At 39.6% G+C, this 26,339-nt stretch overlaps 1 protein-coding gene across 1 annotated transcript in view; it reads right to left on the reverse strand.

The window, feature by feature from the left end:
- The window catches only part of DDX18 (DEAD (Asp-Glu-Ala-Asp) box polypeptide 18), a 70,385-nt gene that overhangs the window by 12,195 nt on the left and 31,851 nt on the right, over positions 1 to 26,339 (reverse strand). The window contains exon 5 of the mRNA XM_010575222.1: positions 3 to 491. Coding sequence (XP_010573524.1) covers positions 3 to 491 — 489 coding nt within the window. The remainder of the gene's footprint in view (positions 1 to 2; positions 492 to 26,339) is intronic.

Below are 26,339 nucleotides of genomic sequence, written 5' to 3' on the forward strand. Positions count from 1 at the left end.
GCCCGGCGGAGACAGCGCCGCGCAGCCCGGCGGGATCCGCGCCTCGCCGGGAGGCCGTGCCTGGGTGCCCGCCGTGTGTCCTGCCCGGGACCCTGGTCCCCGGTGCCCTGTAGCTCAGAGAGCGGGGGCGGAGAACGCCCCCTTCTACCCCGAGGGAGGGAGTCGGCGTCTCCGCCGCGGACACCCCCTGCCCCGCAGTACCCGTGTGCCCGGGGGCGTTGTCTCCGCTCACGGTGCAGGTGTTGAACTGCGGCGGGAGCAAGAAACGCTCCCGGGCATCCAGCCCGCCGGCCGTTCCCTCCGCTGGCATCCCCGGGGGACGCAGCACGCAGCGGTGTTCAAAACCCTGATGCCGACTTCCAGCCCTAAAGCGGGTGAAACTTTCAGGCTTGCAGAACGCCCAGCCCCGACCCTGGGGAGAAGGGACACGGCTGCGCCTTCCCTGAAGTCCCGCATCTTCGGTTAGCCGCCTGGTCCGCTCTCTGTTCCTCCTGATGGGTGCAAAGAACATGGAAATCCCCGGGATTTTCACCAGCTTGGCAGTGTTAGCGAGTGGGCCAAACGTGGGAGCCCCTCATTTCCAGACCGTGGTTTCCTGGAGCTCTAGCAGGGAGCGCTTTCCAGCTGGAGCTCCCCGCTGCACCTCGATTCCGTGATGGGCAGCATGACCTTTCCTTCCAGGGTCCTCCTGCTTTTTGGCTCTGCATCCTCTTCTAAAGAGTGATTCCTGCAGGCCGAAGTGCAGCGCCCTTCAGATCCTTCTTGACCAGCAGATGGCACAAACAGTACAGGAATTTACGGCGGATTGCTGTGCTGTCTTAAACCAGTAACCACCGTGTTCTTAGAAATCTGAATGACTACAAATTGTGTAAGGTTCAGCTTGCGATGCCTTGCTGTAGCGCAGAATAAGCTGCAGAACTATGGCTATATTAATTTCGAAGTGTTTATTGCATATAACATTTTTTTTTAAAAAGCTACTGACGGTAAGAGATGAAAGAAAAGGTATTTTTCACCATCTGTAATTGTTGTCTTGCAGAGGTCATGTGGATCACCAGGATAAGAATTGAATTTGTTTTGCCAGAGCTTCAGAATATGAACCATGTGATCTTGTCCTGACTTTCACGGACTGGATAACAGGTCTGGCCACTGCTTACTAAATTGAAAGGATAACCGCCATCCCCATCAGCTGCATTTGAAAATAAACTGAACCATCCTCAGCGAGAAAGGCTTTTGGTACAAAACTCCACGGGAACTCAGTTCAAGACTGAATTTTAAGCAGGTAGAAGTTCCTTACTGCAACTCAGTGTAATTTAGGTTCTGGACATATTTTCTTCCTGACTACCTTGTATTGTGTCTGCAGAATATATTTTTAAGTAGACAGGGGTTTGCCCTTCCTAATCTGTGCTGATTTATATGTATGTGACTAGGTTTACTGTTTGGATCCAGATTTAACCCAGGTGGTGCTCCTTTCTGGAATATGGTCATTGTGCAGATAGAGTGAATTAAAAATCTGGGCAGGAGGGAGCTGACACTAATACTTACACTGAGGGAGGAGAAAATTATGTCTTTTGGACATGGCAAGGTCCACATGTTCCTATCTTAACCAGTAGTGCTAGGACCATTGCTATTTTGCTTTCACCCATGTCATCACGCCTCCAGCTCTGCCGAGAATTAGAACCTGGAAACCCTGGTCTGGTAGAACCCTAAATAAAGAGCTCACCTCAGTGTCCATGTTGGGTCCTGGCTGACTTGGCAAGTCTTCGTGAAATTGCATTAGTGTGGCACGAGGCCGAAATTGAGAAGTTATGTTAGATCCCACTGAGCAGAATATATTGGCTATGTCAATTGGCTATTACCAGTGTGGCACACAAGGAAAACTTTGTTGTGTTTGCAGATAAATGATGATCTTGCATCTGTGTAAACAGGTGTCATGGCATTATGTATAGGAATTCAGAAATTCCAGATTTCATTAGGTGGCAAAGTATCATGTGCTCCAATATTGCTTTGTCGCAGTATCTTGTAAAAGATGTTGCTTAGAGTTAGGAAAGAAGTGTGCTTCTCTGGAAATTTCAAAACATGTTTTATGAGCTTCTTTCTTTTTGTCTTGTTTTTTCTTCAAGCTGCAATTGTGGAAAGTCACAAAAAAGAAGACTCAGAAGGCAATAATGGTAATTTTATTGTGACAGGTCTAGACAGTAGTTTAAACCACTAAGTCATGTTAATAGTTTTTCTCTGAAGTTTGACATTTCTTAGATATCATATGAATTCCCCCTGGTGCATGTCTCATTTCTGTCCAGTAGATTCATTCCTAATTGCTTGACTTATCAGGCAATCGTTACTAACAATAGGATATTCTCAAATGGTTATTGAGTTGTTGTCAAAATGTCTCAAATTCGCTACATATGATCTTGCAGAAAGGTTTGTAGGGAATCATATTTTAGGTTAGCAAAGCCTTTATAGAGCTGAGTAAGTCCATATTAGATACTCTGAATTTATCTCTGAAGATGAATTTTTTTAATGGGCTGCCAATGTCAGTATTTTATCTCCCAGAATCAATTCATCATTAAAGCCAAATTAAAAATCTTTGCTCCTGCTTACCTTTAACTAACTTGTGTTGATTAACAATGTAACACAAAAGTAGTCATTGATTTCGGTTGTATCATTTCAGGTAGATGGTGGTAATTTATACAAAAGGTATCAAAATCCCATACAGAAAAGATCATGAAACAAAAGTGTGTAGTCATTTTTGGATACTAGAGTTGTGGTACACAGCTGAGTTAAGGCAGACAGGTTTTATTTTCAGAAAGCAGAATCTCTGAAAAAATGCTTTTTTGATGTCTTAGGTTGGACGTGAAAAAAAACACTACTTATGTAATTTATGAACATCTGTACCATTAAGCTAAAAGTTTTGAACTAGAAAACTAGAGCTTTTATTGCTTACAGCCAGAAACTGGAAAACATTTGAGAGCTGTCTTCATTTTTAACAGATTATAATTTTCCCTGTTGGATCAAAGTTATCTGTCAGACAGGAATAAGTTCTGGATAGGGACTTGGTTTAAGATCAAGTATCAAGATAGATATAAGTTTTTTTTCAAATGGGTCTAACTTATGCAAGAAAAAAATCTGTATATGTATGCAAGTGATGGATACAAATGTATCTGCAGAAATAATCAATTTTTCTAATTTGAGTCATATAATTCTGAAATCTGGACTTTGGCAGAGAAAAGTTACCCACTCCTGAACTGATGTAAATGGTGTAGATACAGATATATCCAGATATATCACATAGAGAACAAATGACTTGATTTATAGAACATGTTAATGTTAACGGCGGTTAGAAATTGCTGGTGCCAGTCATATCTCCATAGGGTATCATTGAATATCACTGAATCTGTGAGGGAATTTAAAGTATGGCTTTGAGTTTAAGACAAGGAGAGTAAGATACCTGTGTTTGGAGAAAGCAAGGTAGGCTATCATAACCACCGTTCTTTAGGGTTTTTGTTTAATACTGCTTTCAAATAACATCTCCCTTGTGTCATACGGAGGTATTGTCTCAGTTACAACTGGCGGCATCAACACTTTGTGTAGTGTGTGGAATACAGCTGGATTCAAATCACATTTGTGAGTTTTTTAGGAAATTTCTCATTTACCCTGTATTTTACAACTGAAGCTATTCAGTGTATCAATCGTAAATGCAGATGGACATTCACCTGAATGTGTTCCAAATCAAATCCAGTGCAGATCTGCAGCTGGGATGAGAAAGTAGAGATGAGTTGAATTGCATTTCATAGGAGACCTTGTAGATTTTGCCTAGTTCTCATGGATTTTCTGGAACTTACAACTGCTCAGGTGTTTCTGAGAAGCAGTTTAGTATCTCAAAGTGTTAGGCCATCACCATTGCTCTTATTGGTTCATTAAAGGAAAGCCAATATTCTAGAGTTGGAATAATCTGGATCATGCCAGGGTAAGGAACTGAAACCATTTTAATTGTTCTAATGAATGATCTCATCTTTTATACACATAGAAGACAAAAGTCTAGTCTCACTCTTTTAGACCTTTCTGCAGAGTTTAGCATGGTTGATCATGAAAGCCTGGTGTGTCATATGAGCTGGATGGCAGGAGTCCAGGTTACTGTACTAGTCTGGGCCCTTCCTGAAGCGATGCATCCAACAGATAGTGATGATCATCTGCATGCCTACTCCACTTGATCCTTAATGGCTGGAAACCCACAAAAATCAATTACTTTGTGTCCTTTTCTAGCAAAGGAGTGCAACCACATTAGCAGCTGGACTCAGAGGCTAGCCATTTGCAGGTAATACCTGTCTGTCTGTATTCGTTACCATCTGTGACTACATCATTAACTCTGCTACTACCAAGGTGATCTAATTGTGTGAAATTAGCTTAATTAAACTGAGGTGAGCTATATAGAATGTGACTATAGCTAGATTATGTGACATTTATAAGCAAAAAATCTTCAGTGTTTAGGAAATGCCACCTAGTATAAAATGCTGTAGTTCTTCCCTGCAGTAAGAGGAATTATGGATTGGTTTGCCACAGAAATTTATGCTAAGGTCAGTATTTTGGTCCTCATCTCCAAAATACATCATCACTAGGGCCCAGTTTATCTGAAATATTGCTTAAATCTCTCTGAAATGAAGAAGACAGTTGCAACTGTAGAATCACAGAATGGTTGAGGTTGCAAGGCACCTCTGGGGATTGCCTAGTCCAACTCCCATGCTCAAGCAGGATCAACTAGAGCAGGTTACTGTTCACTCAAGTTTTGAGTGTCTTCAGGGATGGAGACTACACAGAAGACTCTGTCTTCTTTACTCCCTCCTATCAGGTATTGATACACATTGAACCTTCTCTTCTCCAGGCTGAACAGTCCCAGCTTTCTCAGTTTCATCTTGTATGCCAGGTGCTCCAATCCCTTTATCATCTTTGTGGCCATTTGCTGAACTCACTTCAGTATGTCCATGTCCTTATATTAGGGAGCCCAGAGCTGGACACAGTACTCCACATGGGTCTCACCAGTGCTGAGTAGAGGGAAGGATCGCTCCCCTGTAGTTTGTCACAGTTGTCACAGTGGGATTTTCTGTTATAATTGCATAACTCTTTTTTTTTTTTTTTAAGAAAACTGTGCCATTTTGAAGAGAAATATATAGTCAATTTATAGCTAACACCTACACACTACAAACAAAAAAATCCTCTAGGAAAACAAGGTGCTATACACATTTTTATCCTCACAGAGGCAATGAGAGAACAAGTAATACACAATACAAGAGAAGTGCATAATTTGCAATGTGCTACTGGCAGGCAGGAGGGTACCATGAGGATAACTGTAGTGTAAAAGCATGCATGGCACACACAGCTGAATAGTTAAGGTTCTATTTTATTGTATTTTAGCAATGCAGAAGAAGTTGTTTATAACATTTGTAATTTAAACTTACAAAATATTTTTGGGGTACTTAGAAGCTGCTTTTCTGAATTGGATGAAATAATAATCAAGCATTTTCTGTTCTATTTTAGGAGGCTGTTTACAGCTGTTTGTTTCAACTGTTCCACCATCCCTAGCAAGTGTTGATAAATAGCCTGTTTTGCACATGACAGTAGGGTATAGTCGCTTTTATTAAGATAGCATTTAAATTAATGATATTCTTTTTTTACCTATGAAGATCCATTTTGTAATATTTCCCTGTTCTTAAAAAACTTAGTGAAGTTTTTTCAAAATACTGCGAAGGCTACAAGTAGGATCAAGTGATTAATTAACAGATTAATCAAACTGCAGGTGTACCAGCTAGCTTATAACTTACAGACTGACAGGTTCATAATCTTTAAAATAATAATTTTCTCAGGCATAAAAGGCTTTCCTTTTACAGTGCCCTCATTAATTTAAAGAATCCTAGTAAATATATTACCGTCTCCTTTTCAGAAGGAGTGTGTCTTCTTATATTGCCTTATCATTTACACATCTTCATTTAAAATGGCTCTGTTCAAATAATATAAAGTCACAATTAAACTCAAAGAGTGTATGGAATCTGAGACAGTAAGTGAAATATATAGGGTCAGCTAAAGTTCTTTGCAACTATTTTGAAGATAAAATTTGAAGGGGAGGGATAGAGCTTCTGGGTGCATGGCAGCTGGATGAAGACAGATCTGTGGCATTTAGTGGATGGAATGAACACAAGATGTCACCCTAGCTGTGAGATAGCTCCAACACAAAAATGCCATTAGTTGAAGAGGAAAGAAAATGAAGGATTTGGGTTACTTTTTATTTATTTATTTATTTTTTAAGTTGTCCATCACATGTGTTCATTTACCTATCACGGAACATTGTTTCACTACAAAATTTTCTACACCTTGCTGAATATTTCTAATTCAATTCTATCATGCCATTTAGGATTTTTAAAAATTGTTGTTTTAAAGTAGGTTCCTGAAATTTGAAGTCAGATTTTACTTCCTTGAATAGTAGCCCTATGTTTCTTATACTGTTAGTGACAAAGATGATGGAGAACAGAGTGCAGTATTTTTCTGAGTTTTCTTCAGTCTCATTCATTTCCATACACTTACCTAGAAATCTAAAAGCTTATAGAAGGATGCAATGGCAAGTATTGTGAAAAAGTTTCAGATGTCACATAGTTAAATTGTTATGTTTCTTCCTAAAACGTGTAAACATTTTTGTGCTGAAGAATAATATTTTCTTTATGTAACAGTTTACTGTAAATAATGCACAATTCTTCCTTCAAGTAAGAAGGGGTTGAAAATCTTGAATTAAACAAAGCATTGTTTAAACAATGGTATTAGCATTCTTCTGATTATGGATGGGGAATGGATACCTTAAATATTAAACTTCTTAAGCTCAGGCTCCTGATTTCAGTAATATGGACAGCATGCCTATGTTCAAAATGACATTTATGTTTTAAATGTTTGTTTCCTTCCTGTATTAAATAATGAAAAAGATTTTGCAGTGAAGGCATCCGGGACTTGTGAGGACAGAACTCAATGCCTTGTTGTGTTGTAGATGCTCCTGTTACCTTAAGTGATCATTCTCATTTCATATATCTCATCCATACAATGAGAATATTTTAATCTGTAAGATGAGAATAACCATATTTCTTTACTCCCACTGCTTGTTTGTGTTTAGACAGCAAGCCCTTAAAGCAAGGACTAATTTAAAAAATATGTTTGTATGGGACCTATAACAGAGAAGGCCTGTATGTATCAGGGAGCTCTGGGCGCTATTGTAATACTAATTAGCAAAAGTGTATTGCTCTTAACCACCAAAATTTAAATATACAAATGATAGTAAAATACTATTTTTTTACAAGGTATACATCTTAGGGGACCAGACTCTCATCAACCTGGACAGAGGAGGAAACTAAATAGTGAATACATGTCAAATAATCTGTGATACCTCTATCTCAGTGTGCTGTTAGCCCATGGTGAATAACAGAATACCTTCAAGAAAGTATCAGATGAGCTCATTCTCACATTTTCTGCAAGATGCAGTTAGGAATACACTTACTAGTGATTTCCTTGAAGTGGCTCACCCCTCCCTTGCCCAATATTATTAGTATGCTCCTACATCCATAGTTTTACACTACTCTTCTGGCTTTACATAATTCTGCATGTCCTTAAGACCAGTGTAAGTTACTTTTAAGATCCTTTCAGATTGCCATTTAAAGGAGTTTTAATATTCCTGAGAATGAGAATGGTTAATTCTTATTCTGTTATGTAATACTGCTTTTTTTGATTGAAACTCAGTGGGACCTTGGACAGTCTGCGCTCTGTAAGAGAATGCTCAATAGCTTGTATTACTGGACTCTGAGCTTTTACAGTTCAAGCCTTTATAAACTGTGTCAAGCTGTGATAGTTATAATTATTGCACACGTTGGCTTAATCTATATAGTGTAGTCATAATGCATTAGCCTTTCCAACTTTCACTTGCCTGTCCTTTATTATCAGTGACATTTTCCCTTAAAGGTTCAGAGCAAGCATGACTTTATGATCAGCCGTAAGCTTTAACTAAACCAACTTTTTTTTCCAAGGAAGACTGTTGTTGAAGAAACCGGGAGATGGCAGTCTTTCTTAATAGATCAGAGGTAAATTCTACTGGTGACTACAATTTCTGTTCTTGTGCCCCACAATAGGCAAAAAATTAAAATGAAATGAAGGAAGAGCCATACTTCTTGTCTTGTTGGCACAGCAAATCATGGCATGCTTTGACCCCTCTGGTATCTTCCAGAGCCTTTTCTTTCAGCTGTCAGATCTTGAACAATGCCATAAATCTAGGGGGAATTGTGGTCTTCCCAGTCTTCAGATTGGCCTTAGTGCAGTTTTCTTACCTGGCTGTTTCAACATACCTGAACTACAGTTCTCTGTTCTCTGGTAACACATAGGAGAAGTCAATGACTAGCCAGCCTTCCTAGGACTGTGTACTTCATCTGAAGGCAGGCTATTTCAGAGAAAACTACCTTAGAAACAAACCACAATTCATTCATGTATGTTTAGTCATTAAAAACATAGTAATCCAGAGACTGTATGACCAAGTCTGTCTCTCTGTTAGTTCGCTCCTTAATGTATCTGTCACCATTCTTGGACAACTCAGAGCCTCCACAGGGGATCAAGATGTTTTTAACTGGCTGTGGTGCTTTTGGTCTCTGTTAATGTAACCTGACAAAAGGCAGTGTCACATCAGCTTATAACCCAGTGGGATATCATTGTACTAAGATATGTGATTGTCTGTTCTTACTGGAGAAATAATTTCTGCATGGCAGTATTAGATATCAGTTTCTTTCAAGCTGTTGGCTGCAAGCGTGAACAAAAACTTCTTACTTTTCTGTATGTTTTTCTGTAGAGTAAGCACCAGAAACTCTGAGACGGGAGAGCATAAAAGTGGTTTGAATTGACTCTGTCCTTATTGTCACAGTCCAACTCAAACTGAGCTTAGGAAAACCATGATCTGCCTTCAATTATTTACTAGAACCAAGTGATAGATTTAATTCTAACAAACTAATAATCTTGCATCTCCATAGTCATCATGGCTTTTGGACTCCTAAAGCTGCTTCTCAGTGTTACCACTCCTTCCCTTAAACTGCAGTAAGGTGCTTGGGAATTGTAAGTGTATAGAGACCAAGAGCACATATTATTCATGACCACCTCAGGCTTATACATTGTTTGGACTAACTCTTTGTCTTCTATCGGGGCAAATTCTTGCTTCGTACCTTCCAACCATTTCAAACTGCCTTAAACAACCCCTCACTGACTAATAGCAATAATAACAATAATAACATGAATAAATTCTTTTAGGCAATGCTGAATAAGATGAGGAGATGTAGAAGGTAGCTAATGTTTATTAAGTATTCTTGTTTCTACCTGAGCTTACTGCAGAACCAAGCAAAGGGGGAAAACAATAAATTGTTCCAAACATCCAGTTATATTCTCACTTGTCATATTTGTCAGCATTGTAAGGGAAAGGTTTTTGGTTTTTTAAGCTAGTGATAACAGACCTCCCTGTCACATTTGTGTGTAAAGATCGTCAACCTTTCTTCTGCAGCTCACCATGTTCAGTTTGATGCACGTTACTCAATGTCTTGCCACTGTATTCCTGAGCATTCATGCCTGTAGACATCCTGCAGATGACTGGTTCTCACAGCAGAGCTCTATTTTTAACTTGGCATGCAGGAAGATGAGCTGTTCACATCTAGCAGAAGGCAAATGTCTTTGGACTTGCGTGCCAGGATTCTGCAGGTGAGAATTGTGTACATGGTAAGAAGTATCTGGATACAGGTTTGGAATATGGATGCATTGACAGTGCAAAACTCCTTGGGGTGGCAAAACTGCTTGATATACAAATGACACTGAATATATTGACCAAAGTTTGTTATTTTGCCTGCTTCACAAAACCTCAGCAACAATTCCCAGGTAGCTATAATGGAATTTACCTTAGCTGTGTATATGAAGTTTCACTTGCTATGCAGCATCATAATACAAGCCTCTAAAAGCTACGTTAAACATTTAGCTTGCACTTAATCATCTGCCAGGAATGTTTAAAGGCATAATGTCTCATTAATAATTATTAAATCATTGAGTTGTGCAAAGAGAGATGTTCCGTCTTTACTTACATAATGGTAAAACACAGGTCATTTACCAAGCATGCAACAGCACATCAGATATTGGAATTTTCTTGAAGGGAATTAACAGAGCCTTATTAGAGGATATGTATTAGTAAAGGAAGGAAGCATTTTGTGATTGAAACACTGTTCAGCCATGGCATACAGTCTAGTTTCTACACTCCCCCATACTCTGACAGCTTAAAACATGCTCATGTAAATTGGCAGGTGTAAAGAAACAACATTAATCGTATAACCCCAAATTATTTCAGTGTCACTCAGTTATGGAACTGGGAGTCAGAAAATACACATGGAGCTTCTACCTCTGCCACAGACAACATGCATGATTGAAATAAATCATTCACGCTCACATTCCTGCCATCTGACTATGGACATTAACAGAGGTCCTGTGTTAAAGCACTCACTTCAAGAAGGAGTTCAAATGTCACATGAGCTCCATAGTGGTGTCTGTCTCTCTTCTTTGACTGGTGGGAGTACAGAGTGAATAGGCTCTCAATATAGTCAAGGTCCTTAAGTGCAGTTTTGGAAATAGTGCTGGATGTTTATCTGGGTTTGTAGGCTTTAAGTATGACCTGCTTGAGTTAAAATGCTCTGCTTCCCTAGAGGCTTCCTCATACCCTTTTGTAGAGAGTTCAGTAATTACTTATGCTTGCTTATCCATGATAACAATAATTTTTTGCCCCAGGTCCGGGGTATGTAGGGAATCAAAGCTCATGGTTACTGTCAGCTACAGGGTCTGGCTTAGAGCTGTTCCTGTGTCCTTCTGGTAAGCCCCTGGTCTCTCAGAAAGCCTGTCCTACCTCAGCCCTCTCTGCACAAAACATGAGGGAGTTCTGGTATTCAGCTTGCTTTGCAGCAGTTTTTGTGCCTATGCCTTCATTCTTCTTCTGGAGGGTACAGAATGAAAAAATGTTTTTTAAGTAAGATTGAGTGAAATGGATAGGATTTTTATTTTGTTCTAGATTCAGAATGACATTGCTTCTATATAATGCCCATCCTTTGGATTAATAGTATGTTTTACCCTTTCCCATCCATGTCCATAAGGAATTAAGATAATCAAAGACAAAGAAAAGGAGGCAGCAAATCAGTGTAGGTAAGCTCCAGGCAGAAAGCAAATGTACTCACTCTGTAGTGTGTAAAGGGGCAATTGAGGCCTTTAAATGAAGCCTGAATTACTTCAACCTTGAATGGAAAAATGCATTAATCTGTAATTATGTAATTTCACAAAAGAAAGCAAGAAAAACAAGAGATGCCTAACTCATTTAGATGGCAAAATGCAAAAAAAAAAAAATCCTGAGCTGGGATTTGTACATTTCAAGAAAAATAAAGCAAGGATGCACATGGAGACCTGGAACATAAGACATATATACACTTTGCAAATACGCAGCAGGTTTTGATGAATGAAGCATATCTCTGTGTGACTTCTTAGGCTCTAAGCCTTAACACCCCAGCAAGTGTAAGCACTCAAAAAATGTCTTCTGTCTAGATACTGAATGTGGAGCAAAATTTCTGTTGTAAAAATACTATTTCAAGTGCCATAGAACTAAACTTTGATTAAAAAAGAGTTATAGTAAACTTCAACAAGAAGATTTGGTTTTGCTATGCCCTAGCGTGCTCTTCTGAAAGACCACATTCCCTCACTAACCCTGACAGCAGAAGTGGGACAGTCCTTTGATGGTGCCAAAACGCAATGTCTCACATCCAAACACATGACACATTTCAGTTGCCACCATCTACATGTTGTGTATCCTCAAATATAAGCTTGTGTTTTCTCAAGAGCCCTGTTACATCCTGAAATTAATGGCTCCTTGTTGAACATCTCACATCAGAAGGACAATGAGCATCTCTGCTGATGAGTGGTGCTTAATAAGAACAGTGGATATGTCTTTGGCATGAGGTCAGTCATGTTCCCTGTGCTTAGAGGCTGCTTCACCCAGGCCCATATCTCACATGGGTTTGGGCAGTGTAGTGTCTGGGATAAGCTGGATGCTATGTCTCAGCTCCCTCAGTTGTTCTCTCTGAATTTCATGAGCCTGTTACAGGATTCTGTCAAAATAAAGTCAAGAGAAATCATCAGGGAGAGTAAGGAGCTGACAGGACACTTTGTTGGATTGTGTGTTGAGCCCTGGAATTGTGCATAGTGCAGGTGAGGTGGTGAGGATGTAAGTATTGGAAGGGCTATTGGAAGCTCAGTAAGGATGGAGTAGGTGGCACAGGTGTTATTTAAAATAAAACTTGCTATGCTGGCAGCTCAGACTTAGGACATGCACAGATTTTGGCCTCCTCAGAATATACATGCCCTGTGAAAATAGCATTTTCAGTTGTATTCTACATTCATGATCTTGCAGTACTCTCACGTTGGCTGAGGTTGTACAGCTATTTGTTGGTCTCTATGAGACTTTCTCTGGAGTCTGATTGCTCGGGATAAGAATTTACCTGCAAAAGTAGTCGTGTGTGCTGTGCCATAGAATTAGTGTTAGTCGCTTTTTTTTTTCTGACAGAAGAAGATAAAGCATTGAATAAGTCTGGCCCTGCAGGTGATGCTGAGAGACACTGGGAGATATAACAAATTGAATTCCCTAGCCAGCCTGATTTTAGTGTAGAATATTTACTTCTTCCAGGGAAGTTAAACCTCACCTCCATGATGCATTTCTACACATTTACACCTTTTACAGCTTTACACCTTCTAGGTAGTTAACTATCTTCAAAAAGGATAAACAAACTAATTGTAAATAATTTTTTTAATTACATAATTTCCAACATCATATTATCTTTCCATTAAACAGCACAGCTTTAGCAGACACAGACCTGTGAGGCAGCAGCTGTGGATCTGTTAAACTCTCCTTCATTATTAATGTCTTGCTTTCATTGGTTTTAAGACAGATTCTTTGAGTCATGTTTTTCAAAACCATATTGTAGATTTGCACAGATGATTTTAAGTGTGAGTGATTTGAAAGTGTCTCCCAGTGTCTCTACCTGACTTCTGTGATTTTGCCTTTTTATATTGCAGTGAAGGTTCTGAATGAAGAACTGATCCTACTTCAAAATTACGTCTCTATCTTGTTATATTGCTCTTAATGGGAAAATGTTTATAATTTCAGCATGTAATTTTCTACTATTCTCAGACAGCTTTAGTGGTATAAGCAGTACTCAGGGTGTGTTTGAGAGATACACTTTGATTAATAAAGAACAGACTAGTGAGCCAATATGAAGAACTGTGTAAAGATTAAGGTTTTCCTATACTGTTGGAATAGAAATAGACCCTTGGGTAAAATATTTTAGGAAACAAATTCAATAAGGGTCCAATTTAAAGAAAGAAGTCCACTTACTTACATAAGTACAGATGTCTGACTTCTCCTCTTTTAAAGAATTGCCCCCAAAGTTATAAAATAAGAATAATTACTCTTAGCAAAATTTTCTGATCATTTATTCTACCTGGATTTTCTGGAGTACATTTTCAGATCATGGATTATATGTGCATATCTTATTATCACTAATGAGAATTTCAATGCAGCATATAATTTTACTGTGCTATTTTGTCTGACTTGTATTACACCTGTCAGTCTGCTTTCCTCCTGCTATTTCATTAATATTTAAATATTAATATTTAAAGGTCAAACTTATCCTGCAGTGATATTAAAATATATTATTCAGTTTCATCTGACTTGAGGAGAACATCTTTGGGACAGCGTGCACTATATAGGGAAAAAAGTAATCACCATACACTTTGCTGCCTTTTTAACACATGTTTTTTTCTCCTCCCTCCAGTAGAAATTGGACAGTTTCCATCTGAGAGAGAGAAGAGAGAGATTTGTAAAGGAATGAAGTGTAATTTATACTCCAGTCAATGGGAGTGAGGTGCCACTCTTCTCTATACCTAGAGAGTCTTGCATTGAAGCAGTCGCAGAACTGAAAGTCTTCATAGGACAATGAAGCAAAACTGTCCACTAGAATTTCTCAGTGGAAGATGTACCTACCAGGCTCAATGCAGCTTGCATTCAGGTCAGTGAAACAAGGTGTGCGATGGCAGGATCTGGACCAAACCCCTCCTGCTCTGTGCTGGGTTCTCGAAACAAACACGGAGCACAGTTCAACAGTGTGGCATCCTGGAATGAAAAAGAAATGCTAAGTGTTAAGTATAGTGGTATGGTAAAGGTAGTGCTCCAAATTAAGCAGCATTTGTTTACACAGATATTTAGAGAGCTGAATTGTGTTCCATGTGTGGGATTTTGCATTTTGAGCAAAACTGGATTATCTCAGAAACTGCTTATCTGTATAAATATTTGTGACATCAGAATTGAAGGTTATGAGGTCAGGTTTGCAAAGAATTACAAATACAGCATGCAAATTCCATAAAACAGTGTTATTTGACTTGACACCATGCTAATGCTAACATTTTTCTGTGACTGAATCCTTCTGAAAACACCAAAGAAATTATATGGCCTTTATTTACTTGCTGTGTTCCAGAAGGTAGTCTGGTGCTACAGAGAAAATGGAAGAGGTCCTACAAAGAGTGGGATGGATCTGCACAGATAATCTTCACTACATCAAAGCTGCTTCTCTTGTAAATTTAAGGGAGTCTGCCATGCAAACACCTGAGAGGAAGGTAAAATTAGAGCTGTGCACATACTGTGAATGTAAATTGTTGCCTATAGCATGCACTTGCTTGGAGTGTAGGAGTCCTTGCAATGTTTGCTCATGTGCAAACAAAAGGGTCCCAGGAAAGACCTAGTAGGTGGTAAGTCTTCTTGACCTCAGCTATGAGCACTGCTGCAAGAGCAAGTGGGATATATGCGGTAGCAGCCAGGTTAAATGTAGCGTATCTGTCCTATCCACACTGGATATTGATGTATTCAGACTTGTGCCAAGGGACACGAGGGATCCAGTTTTTCTCTGTGTCTTGTCTCAGTACACATCAAGGGATTATGCAGACTTAAACCAAAATTGTGTCCACACAATGTGGACACAGTAGTAGTTTGGACTGAGGACAAGTTTGACCAGATGTTGTTTATATACACATACCTCTTGTGCTGGGAAGCTGTGCAGCTTGACATATTTTATTGTAAAAAACTATCAACCAACAGGGAAATTATTTAGTCAAAGTGTCAAATCTCTACATGGATGTGAACAGAAGTGTAATTGTTGACTTCAGTGGAAATAAGATCAATTTCCAAGTGCCTAACAGTCTAAATAATCCTGAGCTGATATCCCAAATCTGCCCTTGTAGTTGTTCACCACTGTTGAATGCCAGGCTGTACATTTTTTTTACCACAGATCTACATATTGTGCCATTTGAGAGTATATTAGTCTTCCACAGGCAATGTAAAGAGACCACAGTCTCTGAGCCTTTGAACTTGCCTACTAATGCATGGCTGTGAGATGGTAAATTAAAATGGACTGTATTTCTTGTTTCTGCAACATTTTACCTAACCCAAACTTGTTAGAACAGAACTTTCCATATCTGCACAATGAGTTGGTGATTATAGTTTTTGCTATCAGATATAAAAATAGAAATTGCAAATGCATATACTTTTAATAGGAGAAATTATCTTCACCTTTATAGCTGTTTATCCAAAACCTAATGTCATTCTTATGAACCTAGAGCTACCTGCTTGTAAAGGTCTGATGTAAAGTTATAATTAATTTTTGACTCTCATCAGCTTAATATCACTAATCAGTGTGATTTTCTGACCTCAGCTGGTGCTGAATAATCAAATGCCCTTGCTGTATTTCTAAATGCCTCTTTTGAAACTCAGAACAGCAATAAGAAAATACAGTTGCAGATACATTGAAGGAAATGTTTAAAGTGGGATATGATATAAGTAGCTGATCTTTTATCACTTTTGGCGTATCATCAAAGCAGAAAAAGTATTTTTGATAAGCTAAGTGAATCTTCCTAAATTCAATAGCTGAATAGTTCCTCTGGGGGGTGTGTGTACAGGAAAAAACAAAAACCTTCTTTTCTGCTGCCATAGAAACCAGCCTTAATCAGGATATTGTAAATAAAAAGAGCACCCTCTGGCTTCATATTTATGTTGCATATGTATTCCTTTTTAAATTTGAAAAATTACACTTAATTTCTCAAATAGGTAGTCTGTTGATGCCCTTTTAGATTTGGCTGTATTTGCAGAAACAAGCTTAAGAAGTAATTTTTGACTAAGAAATGAAAAATACACAGACCCTAAAGAGACTGCAGCGGCAGCCTGAGTCCCCCCCTAGACCTTTAATGCATGGCAGAGTGCATTGGGTGGAAGGAGTCAGAATGCTCCCATTGCATCTTGGCATGGGGGAGAGACAGAAGATGTGTGCCATCACCCTTCATACACCTCATCACAGATAGTGCATTTTCATCAAGTCTTTTTTGTAAGAAATTAAACATTTTGTTAGAGTGGGGCAACTGATACAGCCATTTTCCTGTACAGCTCAGTTCTTACCGTAAAAAAATAGACTCATGTTTTCCAACGAAAAGAGCTAGTTGGTGCTTTGATTGATAAGTGTCCATCTGACAGCAATATTTGCTTTGAAAAGGAGTAAGTTTCATTAAAGTGTCACAAGCTGAAAACCCCAAAATGAAGGCACTGAAATGACACATGAAATGCTGTCTCTATTGGCATGGAAATTTTGGCACATATCAACTGCTTCTTGTGGAAAAAAGAGTACACTAGTACATTTTTGTAAATATCATGTTCAAAATTGCAGAAAACTTATTTCAGTTTATTTTAGTGTTGAATCTACTTTTAAAAATCAAAACCTTTTTTTTGGAAAATGGCTGAACTTACCTTGTTTCTCAGTGTGATCCTGCTCTAGCTCTCTATTTCTAGAGAAAACTTTAAAATATGCTAGTTCTAGAAGAAACTCTGCTAACCACTAGTATAGCAATGAACTGAATTAACAGCTAGTAGTATTTTTCCACACATTATGTGTGTTTGTATAGATGCTTTTGGTGCACTACAAAATTGCATATTGCAGATTGGAACTCCAGTGATCTTTTTATCCTTGACACTGTGGTGACTTTTCTAGGGAGATAAAGACTGGGCTGGACTGGACTGGGAACATGACTGTGTAAAATGAAGGTCAATCTGTCTGCTCAGTGCAGCTATACATTTCCAGCCATTTCTTCAGTTTCTGGATTTAACTTGAGGAAGAATATATATATATAATGCCAACATAGGTTAAAAAGGCTTTCTACCACTCACACCTCCTGCCTCAGGAGGCATGCCTGTCTGATTGGTGTGACTCTAGAGTAAGAAGTTGAAATGCTTATTTTAACATCTGTGAGAGTGAAACCAAAAGACAAGGCTGGGTACAGCCTATTCTGGAGACCTGCAGGTACATTCCTATGTACGTATTCTTGTGGACCACGGGGAGTCCAGCTGCACCATTGTAACGAAGAGACCTGGTAAAGAACACTCTTAGGAAAGATCCTACACTGTTGTTTGTCTAATGGCAGTCATACAGCACTGCCACAAGGATAAACAGATAAGTGAAAGCAGCCAGATCACAGCCTAGTTAGTTCTACGTATTTTACATATATAATGGAAAAGCAGTCAGCCACCCACAGTCTGGGTAATGATGGTGGCTGATTGTCAGTAGGTACAAAATACTGTGTCTGTTGCAAGAAATGTATAAATATCTGCAGTCAAGTCAGGGTGCAACTAGCAATATTCTACGTGGAAGTCTGCTGTTCATTTCAGTAGGGTCTGGGTCAGCCCTCAAGGCTTTGTGAAGGGCATGCTGGATATCCATGCTGTAAAAGAATGTATTTCATCATAGTCTTTTTTTTTTTGCCATTGCTGGTTTTATTCTAGCACATGCTGCATTTCTTTCTTCTCTGACTGGTCTCTGTGTTCTCACTTTAAAATATATACCTCTACCTTAAAATGCATTTGTAGATCAAAAAGTACCTATGTAAGGATAGCTTCTTCCTTCTCAACAAGGCTGCACTCAAAGAATAATACTCACTGACTAGTGTGACAAAAGACAGCTTTGAATGATTTTTTACTCTGTTAGCAGAGTGCCTGCAAGGTTTGCTCAGCCAGTACCACAAAGAAAAACACTTCTTTCCTTGTGTCTCTTCAGCATTAGACCCATTTGCTAAGTCACAGCTGTGCAAATACACTGACAGCGAGGGTGTTACACAGGTGAAACTGGGCACCTCATCTGACCTACACAGCCTTCCCCCTTGATGATAATATCCTACAAGAAATAAAGAGCCAGTATAAGGTTTAGATCTCTCTGCCTTTCTAGATAGAAAGACTATTCTTTTACAGAAAGGCATGGTTTAGTTCAAATGAGAATTAAATGAAGTCTCTGGGACTTTTCCAGGTGCTAATGGCTTGGGTGTGATATAGGATGTAGGTGCCAGTATTGGTGTTCAAGGGCTGCTTCTAGGGAAGAAGCAAAGTCAAGGTGATGCAAAGGCAGCATGTGGGGGGGAAAGAATTGTTATATCCATTTTAGCTCCTTGGTAAATGCTTGTTTGACCAAGGGTCTGGGAGTCTTTCATGGCTCAGTTGTACCCTCTGAATTCAGAAGTGGCTTCAGCCAAATGCAGCCAGACTGTCATGGCATGGGGCTGTGTGATTAGCAGATGTGTCCATAGAATGACTGACAAATTGACTATGGGGATGTAAGCTTGGGACCAGGTAAAACTTAAATATGAAGTTATGTTATTTATATTTCTTCCCACTTCAAAGTGATGCTTGTCTAGATTAACAGTCTGCTGCTTATTTGGAGCAATGCAGTTCATTAAGACTGTTACTTAGGTTGCAAAGTCAAGTATTTTGAGGCTGAAAAATGCCAGATTTATGGTTGGCCATGCAACATTAACTATATGTCCAGTGTCTTAAATTATAACATCCTACTTTAGTTCTCTACAGGGTACCCACCTTATTCAGTGTGCAGAAGGGACTTACAAAAGGAAAGGAATTGGAGCAACTGTATTGGCCTTGACTAATTGCTGTGTGCTAGACTTTGCTCCTAATAGCTCCCATTTTGCTTGGTTTCTATTGAACATAACGGATACTTAATGTTAGCCCGGTGATGCCAGACTGCCCTTCCACCTGAAGACTTCAGGTCCTTTATAAATGGTACCTTACCTTTGCAAGCATTCTGCAAATTAAATACTTAATTTTGTAAAGATAGCTAGATACACAAATATGAAATTATATACTTGGACCCACAGGCACCTAGACTCAACCCAGAAATATAACCCAGATATATGGGCTCCTGACCTTCCATTTTAATAACAAATCTCCTTCTCTTGTTTTATGTCTAGTAGTTATTGATGTTCAATACAAATGGGAATCAGAAATCTATGGTCCCTTTCAATAGATTTGCTGCAAACTGGTGGAATTATATTTTATAGAATTTTAGGCAGGGTCTCTGAAACAGGTAGAATAAATCAACTGTAGATCTGTTTATATATTGCTAAGTGACAAAGTCTGAAAGTGAATCTGTTGATACATCCAGCAATGTTAGTGGGAAAGGCGACTTAAATGGAAGAGATTTTTCTTTTTGCAGTAACACTATGTGAAACTACAAGTTGAAACTTGTATCTATACCTGTATCTTCATTACAGTTTCCCCTTTCTGCTTTCTTCTGCAGTGCATGCACTTGTCATAAATCCTTAAGAAGAAATTGTACTGTTACTCCCTCCTACCAAATTTTGTGTGAGTCTGTGGAGATGAAACTAAGATTGTGACTGCATTCTCCCCAAGCAGCCAATGTAGCTGGTCAGCGTGGGACTGGGAAGGCTCTGGATAATGGGAATGCCAGAAAAGTGTGGGGAGATAGGGTCACAGTCCCTGCTGGGGATTGTGCTTGGAGACAGTCCAAGCCCCATGCTAAGCAAGGTGGATTTTTGCTTGAAAATTAGTGCTTCATTAAAGGCATAAACTACCAATTTTTTTGGCCCAAGTTGGAAAAAGGGGTGCTTTAAGGGTGAAAAAATATATCTATAATCCTCCAACAAATATATTATACAAATATATAAAAGTATATATATAATCCTCCAACAAACGTGGCCTCATTGCCACTCATAATACAGGTTTGTAGAACTTGGAGACAATTTTAGTAACAAGCATGCTAAATACTTTCTAAAAATGCTCTACTAGGGCCATAGGTGCTTTCTAGCAGAGACCAGTGACATGTGTACAGCATCACTGGAAGGTGTGACTGCAGCACAGAAAAGCAAGTCAGTTTGCTGCACGTAGAATGAATACTGATAGCAGTGATACTCAAGCATCACAGGCTTCAGTGTGAGCTGCACGTGTCAGTCACAAATTCCAGGTGGATCTGTGCAAATAAGGAGAGTCAGCTGATATGCACTGGTGTTGGTCTACTGTCCCCTGTCGCCATTAGCACCAAAAAAGATCTGGCCTTGGGATGTTGTTAAGACCTCAGATACCCTACATATTCTTTGTTCAAGCAAAAATGGTGTTGTCTCAGGAGCATAGAGAAAGAAGAAGAGAATAATAGTAGATCTTGTTCTAGCTGTAATGGAGGCCTGTTTACAGAGTGAATGATTTGTCCACATATCTGTGTGGAGTAAGGCTGCCAAAATTCCTGCCAAAATGTAACCACCAAAAATAAATATAATCATACTAGTGTCTTCGCTACATACTATGCCAATTTCTTTACTTCGCATGAAGTCTGGAAGGGGATATCCATTAGCATGAAAAACTACTGTGTAATTTAAGAAATAATATTTGTCTTAATCCTTCTTTTCTTTTATCTCCTTTCCCTCTCCCATTCTGTCTTCTCCCTGCTGCAGTATGATGTAGTGCTACTGAATGCTGATGAGACCACATTAAGTCCAACCCCAGCCACTCATTATTGGCCAGCTAAGTTGGCAACATAGCAGCATTTAATAATTCTGACTGGGAGAAAATCTATGGAGAAGGCTAGTCATGATATTGAATTCTCTAGGGAAAATGTGGCTTTGTTTTATTTTGTTTTGGTTTTTTTTAATGTATTTATTCAAGTCTGACTTGATTATATTCCCTCCTCACCATGTTTGTCTCAAAGAGGCGAAGTCTTCCCGTGTTCAATAATCTCAATCTGTTTTCTGAAGATGCACATACAGAGAGAAGCCAAGACCTTCTTTCAGCATGCAGTGAGAGAGATTTATTGTTCATATTTCCTACTGTTGCTGTCAGGATAGCACCTGTGTGCCTTGGTTGAAACACTTCTTGCTCCAAAGAAGTTTATAGATGAGACAAGCAGATTCAGAAGGGAAACCGAGGCAGTAAGTATCAGAATGGAGAGTGGTGTTTTGAAATTCAATATTTGTGCTATTTGAGACATATATACACTAAATTTAGGTAGGATTAATCAGTACAGAATTGCTGTTGAGATTATACTAAAGCTAAGAGAAAAAACAGAGAGGCAGTGATTGCTATTAAGCAGCAACAGACTACAAGTGGGTGCCTGTGCGTGAAATAGCTCTTCTTCAATAAAAATTATAGATGTATCAGAGGGGAAAAAAGGTGATCCTTGCCTCTGAGAAACAAGTCCCAGGACTTAGGAGTTTTAAGTACAATCAATAACATGTAAGTGCTAGTATCTTTGAATTATGAAAGCTTTAAAATATATAAAATATGAGTTACGATTTCTTTGTGCATTACCAAAAAGGTTGGTCTTTTTCATAGATACACTACTTTGGAAAGAGCAACGGCATCCATTCTTTCAGGTACTCCTGTCTAATAATGGTACCTAGACAGTAGGAGCAGTCACACTTATGCACTGCAATATAAAGTATACTTTAAAACCATTTCCCTAACTGCAGCTGTCAAACACAGCATCAAATGTGTCCTGCTTAGTGGAATACATACATTTTTTTAGATGAAATAATAGACTTCTCACAATTTTGTTGAATTACCCCACAGAAATATATGTAGGCAATTAACCCAAATGGTAAATTCACATAATCCCAGAATGGTTGAGGTTGGAAGGTACCTCTGGAAATAATCTGGTCCAACTCCCCTTCTAAAAGCCGGGTCAGCTAGAGCAGATTGCTCAGGATCCTGTCCAGTCAGGTTTGGAATAGCTGCAAGGATAGACACTCTACAACCTCTCTGGGAAAACTGTTCCAGAGTGTGACTACCCTCCCAGTGAAAAAACTTTTTCATATGTTTACATGGAATTTGCCATATTTCAGTTTGTGCCCATTGCCTCTTCTCTGGTCACTTGTCACTGCTGAGAAGAGTCTGACTCCATTTTCTTAACTTCCCCCATCAGGTATTAATAGACATTGATGAGATCACCTCGAGCCTTCCCTTCTCCAGCCTGTACAGTCCCAGCTCTCCCAGCCTTTACTTGTATGCTGAAAGCCCATAGTAATCTTTGTGATGTTTTGCTGGACTCACTCCCGTATGTGCGTGTCCGTCTTGCCCTGGAGAACCCAGAGCTGGACACAGGATGCCAGATGTGTCTCATCAGGGCTGAGTAGAGGGGAAGCATCACTTCCCTTGACCTGCTGGTGACGCTGTTTGTAATGCAGCCCAGGATGCCTTTGGTCTTCTTTGCTGCAAGGGCACATTGCTTACTCATGTTCAACTTGTCTGTCAGGACTCCCAGGTCCTTTTCTGCAAAGCTGTTTTCCAGCTGGTTGTTCCCAGACTGAACTAGTGTATTGGGTGATTTCCTCCCAGGTGCAGGACTTTGCATTTCCCTTTGTTGAACTTTCTGAAGTCCAACATTATTCTGTCCATTTTTCGGCCCTGCTGAGGTCCCTCCAACCACTATCAACCTCTATCAACCACTCCCAGTTTTGTATCCTCTGCAAACTTCCTGATGATGCCTTCCTGATCTGCCCCATCACCTAGATCATTAATGAAGATTCAAACACTGGAATGGTCTCCAATTGGACTTTATGCTGCTGATCACAACGGTTTGCGCCCAGAAATTCAGCCTGTTTTCAGTCCACCTCATTGTCCGCTTATCTGGCCTGTACTTCGTTTGTCAGTGATAATGCTGTGGTAGATAGTGGTGAAAGTCATAATAAAGTAGAGATAAACAGATTTTACTGTCATCACCAAGCTGGTCTTGTCATTGTAGAAGGCTATCAGGTTGGTCAGGCGTGATTTCCGTTTCATAAATCCATACCAATTACTCCGAATCACCTTTCTGTCCTAGGTAAATGACCTCTGGAAGAATTTGTCCTATCATCTTCCCAGTGACTGAACTCAGGCCATCTGGCCTGTAGTTCCTTGGATCCTCCTTGCCATTCTTGAAGGTAGAAGTGATGTTTGCTCTCTTCCAGTGCTCAGGAACCTCCCCTGATCGCCATGATCTTTCATTATTGAGAATGGCCTTGCAATGACACTGTCCACCTCTCTCAGCACTTGTGAATACACACTATCAGGTTGCATGGATTTATGTAAGTCCAATCTGTTTAAATGTTCCCTAACCTGATCCTCCTCCATGAATGGTAAGTCCTCCTTGCTCCAGACTTTCCTACAGGTCTCATGGACCTGGGATTGCTGATGGCAAGCTTTACGAGTGAAAGACCAAGGTGGAGAAGTCACTGAGTACCTCGGCCATTTCTGTGTCCTTTGGCACCAGGTCAAACTTCTAAAATATTTTAACATGTGAAGTTACCACTATGGGAGACTGCACAGAGATGCTTCTGTGTGTTTGATCTCTGCTTCACACCTGTCTCTAACTGATAAATGTGTCTTTCATTTTATGATAGAACAATTATTTGACACAAGTACACTCTGCTCAAAATATCAAGTATTGCAATCCAGCCTGTCAAGATAATCCGGAATGTAATCTTCTGGTCTGGAAGTGTAAGAATGTGGGTTATATAATTCCATATTTTTCCTTCCTGGTAACTGTGGTGTGAGTTCCTCTGCAGCTGTAAGTGTCTCTGAGCTGAGTAGCACATTTCATTATCAGAAATCCAGTCTTAGAATCAAAACCAAATCATTTCTTACCAATAGTTAGCATTAGAGCAGATATATGTCTACCACCTAATGGTGTTGTGCTGTGCTGTGTACGTTCTAGTGAGTTGAATTATGCTGAATCATTTATCAGAATGAGATGAGCCTATGTACTCTATATCTAAGTTTTATGATAACTTGTGTAGAATTCCCCCAAATTAGAGAACAGGCAGATAGTTGCTAAAGCAACTTGAGTTTCTACCTCTGTGCTCTGCTGAGAGGCAAGCACTATAAACCAGATGATCTGTATCTGTTTATATTTTCCTATTTTCCTGGGTTTATGTTTTCCTGTTTTTCCCTTTTAAAGGAAAGTTGAAATGGTGTGCATGATGCTGTGGTGCAAAATGTGTCTTTTGCTCCTGAATCAAAGCTACCTGTAGCTCTGGCTGAGGCTTGTGAAAAACAGCATTTAACTTGATCTGTATGCACTACTCACTCACCGGGGCTGTGGCAGACGGCTGTTTTGCTTCATATCAGGTTTCTCACTAGTCCTGTAAGAAATCTATGGCAAATGATTTACAGGGCTTTCCTTCTAGGTCAGCAGTTTGCAAACACTCTTTCAAAACTCAATTAAAATGTTCCATTTTCTCATTGGCATGAGGATAATAAATGGAAGAATTTCAAGGCTTAATATGTCTCTCCCTCAGAAATACTTCAGATTGCACAGCTGTGAACAGAGGTGCTTTATCAGAGATTAGTTTGTTCAGATTTCCTCCATGACTGAAAATTGTTAACAAGAATTCGATTACTGTTGTGGGGAAGTAACCTAGGAAATAAAGGCTATTGCTGGCTATTTGCTGAAGGAATCAGTTAAAGTAATAGTATCAGTTAAAGGCAGTTGGTGCTGCTTTAGAAGTTTCTACTAGCTTAATAGCAATCTTTTCCAATGTAGCATCAGGTAAAAATAGAACTGCAATATGTCCTGCACTTCAAGTTGTTTGTATGTCTTGTGCTACATCTTATGCGTGCTGTCCACAGTGGAGATCCAAACTGGGAGAGTGATGTTGTTTGTGCCTCTCACCAAAGCTTCTTGGTGGTGCGTCGCTGGCTGGATACACACAAGCAAGATGCTACTTTCTCTTCTGCCAGTCTTATTTTGCTCTGCTGAACAATTTACTGCTTTGGACATGATGTGATGTGAAGTGCTCCCCCTCTCCTCCCTGTCCCACAGCAGCTGTGGGCCACATTTCATCTCATAGCAACCATGTGTCCCTGGTAGTCTTTGCAGCTGAATTGCACGTGTTTTCATCTGCTCATAGCATTTCTGCCAGGAGGCATGGCTTCATCTAATAGTATTATATCACTCTGTACATCTAATTCTGGCCCAAGGACTAAACATTTGGACATAGAGGTTTAGTCCAGAGGTTGGGCTCAGTTAGTCATTCTGTCCTTCAGCACACAAACTGCTTGTGCATTTGTTGAAGAAAAGTTAAGTTTGTACTGAGTGGAAAAAAATACGTCATTTACTGCTTTCCTCTGTCCCTCACTGCAAAATATGGGACTGCCTCTTGCTTACTCCAGCTCTTCTCACCCAGGTGTCACCAGTTTTCGTATGGCCTTCCCTAGCTTTCACACATCTCACCTCAGGGTGATTACGCTCAGCCTCCCACAGGTTTCCCCTGGATTGTTTCCTCCATCAGGGGAGTTGTCACGCTCATCACTTCTTGCTGCTCTTTCTGAACTTTAATTAGCTCTGCCCAAGGGCTTGTGAGCCTGAGGAGCTCTTCTTTGACAAAAGTGGGTTTGCTCACTAGGCTAAGTGCAGATTTTCTGAGGCTTTCATAGTACCTATGCTCCCTAGCTTATCTTTGCATTGAGCTCCCTCATCTATAATTAATACCTGTCAGAGATGAATCTGTGCTATAAAATTTTCTTATGAGGATGAGTTCTTCCATGAAAATATTTATCAAGTTCTGCTCACCTTGACCATAGCAGTGAATTTCTTTGTTCAATTATTCACTGTTCTGCGAAGGACTGTGCTCTAATCTGTCAGGGCTAACAGAACTCAGGACAAATACCTCTTAAGTCTGGATCCAAAGTTCAAATAGCATCTTAATCACAGATTGGGTGGGATATGCCATTGGTGTTGTACTTGGAGCCTGTCTTCAGAGAAATTTAAAGCATTTTTTTCATGGAAGTATTTGAAGGCCTTATTTTGATTACTTGAAGAAGAAAAAGATGAGTCAATACTGCCTCAGAATTACATTTAAATACATGTGAAATTTTGGTACAGGGATATTAGTGACCTGACTTTTTCCGA

Source organism: Haliaeetus leucocephalus, unplaced genomic scaffold (genome assembly GCF_000737465.1).
Source record: "Haliaeetus leucocephalus isolate CR32 unplaced genomic scaffold, Haliaeetus_leucocephalus-4.0 Scaffold451, whole genome shotgun sequence".
In the NCBI taxonomy this organism is placed as follows: Eukaryota; Metazoa; Chordata; class Aves; order Accipitriformes; family Accipitridae; genus Haliaeetus; species Haliaeetus leucocephalus.